Here is a 7,481-nt window from a genome sequence, read left to right on the forward strand (position 1 = left end):
AGTTCCATAGAATACCAGCCTCCTTTCCCTTCCTTTTTAGCTACGCTGAATTTTGGGGGGGTGGTGGGAGGTGTACAGTTTTTGAAAGATTTCATGTAAAAACTAAGGGAAATGGGAATCCAAAGTTCAAGTTGGGTTGGAAAATTCTTGAGAACCCCTAGTATTAAGAATGGAATAAAAATTCAAAATGATGCATATATAGTAGAAAAGGGGCTAAAAATAAATAGAAGTTACAGATTTCAGAATTTTAGAGGAGGAATAACAGACTTTGAGAAAATAAAGGCACTTGGAAAATCTGTGTGAAATAGTTAAACTGAAAGACCAGGGGCTGCTGGGCAGGAAGTAACTGAGTCGATGGGTCCAGAGGGCCTTGTGCTACTGCACCGTAACAGAAAGAGAACCGCTTCCAGGTCACATGTTAGGGTTGTGCTCATTTTAGGGTGCCAGATCCTCTTTCCATGTTTTCCTTTTGCCTTCTTTATCAAACCCTCTTCAAGCAAGGTTTCTACATTGTCCCATGACAGGTATCACTTTACATTGATTGGCTTCATGCTTGTACAAACCTCTCATGTTACCAGAGAATGCACCTCCCAATTGCTTAGATATTTGTCCATCTTGAGGGGAAAATTTCTTCCTTTGCATCATCTTGGTACTTATTTATTTTTTTATATCAAAACATTTATTTTTTGTGTTACAAAAACACAAATAAATCTAAGCAGATAATGAAATAAACATATTTTTTTAGTGTCCCATCCTGGGTTCTCTGTCCTAGAATGTATTAAGCAGGTCAAGTTTAGGTTACTTCAACACTTCTTCTGGACGCTATGAAGTCTCCATCTTCTAACCATGTTTCTCTAGTTCAGCTCTACGATAAAACAGAAAGAACATCACGTAACTGATTAGAGAAGTCATCCTCTACATTGTCATCATCCCAATTATCCTCCCAGACATGTGCATCTTCATCTTCATCTAAGTCAGCCCAGTCTTCGGCAGGGAACTTTTCAAACTCATCATCTTCCTCTAAGAAACCTAAGTCTACCAGCTGCTTTTTCTCTGACATCTCGACTGTCTGTGCCCAACACCTCCCAGATCAGCAGAAAACCATCTTGGTACTTATGAACTACAAACTCTGTAGCCTGGTTGTTCCTGGCGGTAGCCCCGTGAAGTTTCTACTTTTGTTTCTCAGTGAAATTCCTCCAAAAATGTTTCCTCACAAGATACTTCTCTCCCAGCCCACCTCCAGTTGGACTCGATTTCTTGGGCCTCATTTGGTGTCTTTCAGGACCCTCATAAACCTGCATTGTCACACATACCCCAGCAATGTGTTCAAACAAAGCCATCTCCATTCTCTAGCTGGGTCTACACACCTGCAAATTCTCCATTGATTATATAAGCCACCTAGCAGCTGTCCCTTTGTCTGCATGGGTTAATTGATTAAGCACTGACTATACCAAGGCAACTCTCAGTCCCCTGTGTTAGTCTGTTTTCACACTGCTTTAAAGATACTACCTGAGACTGGGTAATTTATTAACAAAAGAGGTTTAATTGGCTCACAGTTCTACATGGCTGGAGAGGCCTCAGGAAAGTTACAGTCATGATGGAGGGTGAAGGGGAAGCAAGGCATGTATTACATGGTGGCAGAAGAGAGAGAGAGAGAGAGACTGCAGGGGAACTCCCACTTTTAAGCCATCAGATCTCATGAGAACTCCCTCACTATCAGAGAATAGCATGGGGAAACCACCCCCATGACCTAATCACCTCTCAACATGTCCCTCCCTCCACATGTGGGGATTACAATTTGACATGAGATTTGGGTGGGGACACAGAGCCAAACCATATAATTCTGCCCCTGGCCTCTCCCAAATCTCATGTCCTTTTCACATTTCAAAACCAGTCATTCCTTCCCAACAGTCCCTCAAAGTCTTAACTCATTCCAGCATTAACCCAAAAGTCCAAGTCCAAAGTCTCATCTGAGACAAGGCAAGTCCCTTCTGCCTATGAACCTGTAAAATCAAAAGCAAGTTAGTTACTTCCTAGATACAATAGGAGTACAGGCATTTGGGAAATGTTCCTGTTCCAAATGGGAGAAATTGGCCACAACAAAAGGGCCACAGGCCCCATGCAAGTCTGAAACCCAATGGGTCAGTCATTAAATCTTAAAACTCCAAAATAATCTCCTTTCACTCCATGTCTCACATCTAGGGCATACTGATGCAAGAGCTGGGCTTCCAAGGCCTTGGGCAGCTCCGCCTCTGTGGCTCTGCAGGGTATAGCCCCCATGGCTGCTTTCACCAGCTGGCACTGAGTGCCTGTGATATTTCCAGGTGCACAGTGCAAGCTGTTAGCGGATCTACCATTCTAGGGTCTGGAGGATGCTGGCCTTCTTCTCACAGCTCCACTAGGCAGTGCTCCAGTGGGGCTCCAACCCCACATTTCCCTTATGCACTGCTCTAGCAGAAGTTCTCCATGAGGGCTCCACCCCTGCAGCAGACCTCTTCCTGGACATCCAGGTGTTTCCATACATCCTCTGAAATCTAGGCAGAGGCTCCCAAAGCTCAACTCTCGTCTTCTGCACACCTGCAGGCCCAGCCTTGTGGAAGCCACGAATGCTTGGGGCTTGCACCCTCTGAAGCCACAGTCCAAGCTGTACCTTGGCCCCTTTTAGCCATGGCTGGAGCTGGAGTGGCTGGGATGCAAGGCACCAAGTCCTAAGACTGCACATAGCAGGGGGCCGTGGAGCAGCCCAGAAAACCATTTTTTTCCTTCTAGACCTCCAGGCCTGTGATGGGAAGGGCTGCTGCAAAGATCTCTGAAATGCCCTGGAGACATTTTTCCCATTGTCTTGGCTATTAACATTCGGCTCCTTGTTACTTATGCAAATTTCTGCAGCTGGCTTGAATTCCTCCCCAGAAAAATGGGTTTTTCTTTTCTACCACATGGTCAGGCTGCAAAGTTTTCAAACCTTGACACTCTGCTTCCCTTTTAAACATAAGTTCCAATATCAGACCATCTCTTTGTGAACACATATAACTGAACACTTCCAGAATCTGCCAGGTCACGTCTTGAATGCTTTGTGGCTTTCAAATGCTACCCTAAATCATCTCTCTCAAGTTCAAAATTCCACAGATCTCTAGGGCAGTGGCAAAATGCCACCAATCTCTTTATTAAAGCATAGCAAGAGTGACCTTTGCTCCAGTTCCCAATAACCTCTTCATCTCCATCTGAGACCACCTCAGCCTGGAATTCATTGTCCATATCACTACCAGCATTTTGGTCAAAACTATTCAACTAGTCTCTAGGAAGTTCCAAACTTTCCAACATCTTCTTGTCTTCCTCTGAGCCCACCAAACTGTTCCAACCTCTGCTCGTTACCCAGTTCCAAAGTTGCTTCCACATTTTCAGGTTATCTTTATAGCAGTGCCCCACTCTGCCAGTACCAATTCTCTGTATCAGTCCGTTTTCATACTGTTATAAAGATACTACCTGGGACCAGACGATTTATAAACAAAAGAGGTTCAATTGACTCCTAGTTCTGCATGGCTGGAGAGGCCTCAGGAAACTTACAATCATGGCAGAAGGTGAAGGGGAAGCAAGGCATGTCTTACATGGCAGTAGGAGAGAGAGTGCAGGGGAAACTGCCACTTTTAAACCATCAGAACTCGTGAGAACTCCCTCACTATTGTGATAACTCCCTCACTATCATGAGAACAGCAAGAGGAAACTGCCCCCATGATCCAGTCACCTCCCATCAGGTCCTTCCTCGACATATGGGGATTACAATTTGAGATGAGATTTAGGTGGGGACACAGAGCCAAACTATATCACCCCACACCCCAGCTTGCAGGAATCTAGTCATCCATATATTGTTGATATGTGTGTTTTACTGGTAATTTGTGCAAAAAGGTCAAATCACACAATGTCAGCACCTCACTGGAGACATCCATATAGACACCTCTTCTCTATCATCAGGAGATTGCAGAAACCCCTCCTCTGACAGCTACCCCTCCCCGAGGCTTTTTCCAACTCCACCTGCTTAGTATGCAGAAGAGCTTTCTTCTCTACCTTGAAACCAAGCCCTAAGGCTTCCTTACATGCTGGCTTACCAAAACATCTTCTCAGCAAAGGCTGGGTCTCTCCCTACATAGAAATTCTCTCCTAGCAGATACACAAAATTGAAAGCTTTCTTCATGCAGCTCCAGTTGTACCTCTGATTTCCATGGGTCAGCCAACTTCTGCTTTGCCCACAGCTCCAATTCTTAAATGGCTCCCTCCATCAGGTTCTACTGGGCCCTGGGCTGCAGTCACGCCTCTTCTTTGTGGACTTCTGATTTTCTGGAAGCCTTCCATCTCTCCCTTTCTAGGCACCTTAACCTTGACCATCACATACTGCTACCTTAATACATTCTCTGATAAGATTTATCAGCAGTAAAAACTGTCACTCAAACAAGACCGCAAAGCAACTCTCCTGGGGAATCATTCTTGGTACAAAAGAAACTAGGGATTTCATTTATTTTGCAGCCATTAGCTTTTCTCCTCCACCATCATCCAGGTTATCTCTAATGGTCTCCACAGCTTTCTCCTAGGGTGGTCTGGTACGGTCCTGGATTTTATCCCCATTATCTTGCTTAAATTCTTTAATTATCTCAGATTCAATAGCGAACCCTTGACCATTATACGTCCTTTAGGGGGACCCATAATGGGATTGTTCTTAAACTTTAGGCTGCACAAGAATGTCCTGGAGAGCCTGTTTAAAAGGCAGCCCCTTGCCTACAGTTCTGATTCAGTAGATCTATGGTGTGACTGAGGAATCTGCCTTTCTCGCTACTACACCCAAGTGATTCTGAGGCCAGAAATAGGAGCCTCATATTCTTTCCCAAAGTGGGCCATTCATACTGCTGCAACCCAAGAGATTTTAATAGTTATGTGTTTGTTTTAATTTAAAATTTTAAAACCCTATAGACTAGCAAAAGCATGATTTCATAGATATTGCTTAGAAGGCTAAGCAAAAATGGTGAGTTAAGAGCATGTGGGCCACCTGTCTTCAAACCCTGGCTCTGCCATGGGTAGACTATTTAACTGCTCTATGCCTCTGTTTCTCCATCAGTAATATGGGACCTATAGCACCTAACACACAGAATTCAAGAGTAAATGAGATAATGTACTTAGAACAGTGCCTGGGACAGAGTAAGTACTCAGAAAGTTTAGAAATTATTATCCCCTGTGCGTTACCATATTTAAAGCATTCCTTTATTTTTTGATGTTTTCTGTTCTTGAGAATGTTTGTGATTCCTGAAGGACATGATTCTAGAAGCAGAAAATCCACATATAATAAAGTAGGAGCAGCAACAATTGTGCCTATGTTTAGTACTTCCCATGGCTTGTTCATGTTGGCTTTTTGGTTTTTACATTTCTCCTTAAGACTGACTTTTTTGTTATTGTCGTTCAAAATGTCTTCCCATTCTAGACTACCAAAGTCTGGCTCAAACAAACATGACCATTCTCTCACACCAAAAGCAAGAGGCTCTATAACCTTCCTATACCGTTCTCATTGCTCTGATCCTGAGACTACAGGACATAGCCTGTGCAGGTGGGGAGCAGTCTCTTCACTATCATTTGTTGTCTTCAGCTTCTCTTTTTCTCTACCACCAAAAGAAAAGTATGACCTTAGGTTGAAAAAGAAGGGAATTACTAAACACAAACTTGTCAAGCTCTAAGACAGTAACTCTCAAGCATTCTTCTTAAGAACTGGGCTTGTCACAGTCAACCCTCCAGGCAGAAAGTTAGCCTTCCACCACTCCCTCGTACCTCTTGCCTGTCTGAATTTTCTCATCTTGTGATCTGGAGTTTACCTTGGTAGTTTTCCTGACCTGAAAGGTATTAGGACTCCCTTTCTTGTATTTGGATCCTGCCGACAAGACTGCTTGTGAGGCGAGGAAACACCACATTTCCATGGTGGCGATGCCCCACTGTGCACACGTCGTTACTCTGTTGGCGGGTGGCAGGGCTGACCCTTCGCTCTTGGGCACTGGAATCTCCACTGAGATGCCTCCAGCTGAGCAAGCTTTTTCTGGCCTGTGTGGTCAGGTAACTTCTCCTGAAGGAGTCGTCATTGGTTCGGTAGTGACATGTCTCACAGGACTGCCATCAACCTTTCTTTTCTTATGTTGGCTTTTTGGTCAGTTTATTGTTCCTGATCTTCTCAATGATGTATAGATATATTGCATAGGGAACTCCGGTGACTAGCTTACTATTCCGTGCAGTTAGCGGGGATCCCGGCAAGCAGCCCTGAGGCCCTAAGAGAAGTCCAGCATTTTACTATATCTTCTGCCATTAGCAAGTTTTCTTAAAATCTGCATATAATCTACTTAAAGATGTCAAGGCTGTTTCTGCTTTATTCTGCAAGAGACAATTTTCGGTTTTGCAAGTTCTAGTATGGGTGGGTGGTGGCTATGGGAGAGACTGCACATCACAAAGCAAACCTATTTCTGGATAATAGCAGAGGAAAATTTTGCAGATTCCATACTGGCTGGTCTAACATTGCACAGCTCTGTGTAACTGCAAATTAAGAAAAGCAGTACTAAAGCTACAGATATGCCTTTATTTCCCCAGCTTTTATTTTGAAAGATTACAAAGCTACAGAAAAGTTCCAAGAATAGTAAAATGAACCTCCATATAACCTTTATCTAGATTTCCCAATTACTAAACATTTTGTTACATTTGCTTTCTCTCTCTGTACATATGTGTAGGTGTATTTGTTTATGTGTATGTGTATATATATGCTTTTATATGCATACACATTATTTTGCTGACAGTTTTCTCCTAATAATAAAGACATTCTCTTACATAACCGTAAGACTGGAAATTTAACATTGATATGATAACATTACATATTACAGGCCATATTCAAATTTCTTCAATTGTCTCTTCAACCTCCACCTCCTGGGTTCAAGCAATTCTCCTGCTCAGCCTCCCGAGTAGCTGTAATTACAGGCGCCCGCCACCGTGCCTGGCTAATTTTTGTATTTTTGGTAGAGAGGGGGTTTCTCCATGTTGGCCAGGCTGGTCTCGACTCCTGACCTCAGGTGATCTGCCTACCTCGGCCTCCCAAAGTGCTGGGATTACAGGCGTGAGCCACCGTGTTTGGCCTCTTCAGTCTCTTTTAACCTACATCAGTTCCCAGTCTTTCTCTCTAGTTTGCAACATTGATACATGTATTTTGTTACCGATGTTTTGTTTTGCAAAGTGTTTCTCAATTTGATTTGTTTGACTATTTTCTCATACTTAGATTTAGGTTAAACTTGGGTTTTTTCAGGAGGGGCAGATGACATTGTGTGCATCAAATTAGGGACCTCTCAATGTGAGTTTGTACCTCATTGGTGGCGCTAGGTATGTCTCTTGGTGAAGGCAGTAGCCACCAGATTTCTCCATTGTTAAATGTACATTTTCCCTTAGTAATAAATAAGAATCTATGAGGTAAAATT

General features: G+C 43.3%; 1 protein-coding gene across 1 annotated transcript; it reads right to left on the minus strand.

The window, feature by feature from the left end:
* Nucleotides 1–874: 874 nt before the first annotated feature.
* Nucleotides 875–1,095, minus strand: LOC129144156 (26S proteasome complex subunit SEM1-like; the record flags this gene model as incomplete). Its single annotated transcript, XM_054685376.2, has 1 exon — nt 875–1,095. A coding segment is annotated over exon 1 (186 nt), but the record flags the coding sequence as incomplete, so codon positions are not given.
* Nucleotides 1,096–7,481: the final 6,386 nt, after the last annotated feature.

Source organism: Pan troglodytes, chromosome 4 (genome assembly GCF_028858775.2).
Source record: "Pan troglodytes isolate AG18354 chromosome 4, NHGRI_mPanTro3-v2.0_pri, whole genome shotgun sequence".
In the NCBI taxonomy this organism is placed as follows: Eukaryota; Metazoa; Chordata; class Mammalia; order Primates; family Hominidae; genus Pan; species Pan troglodytes.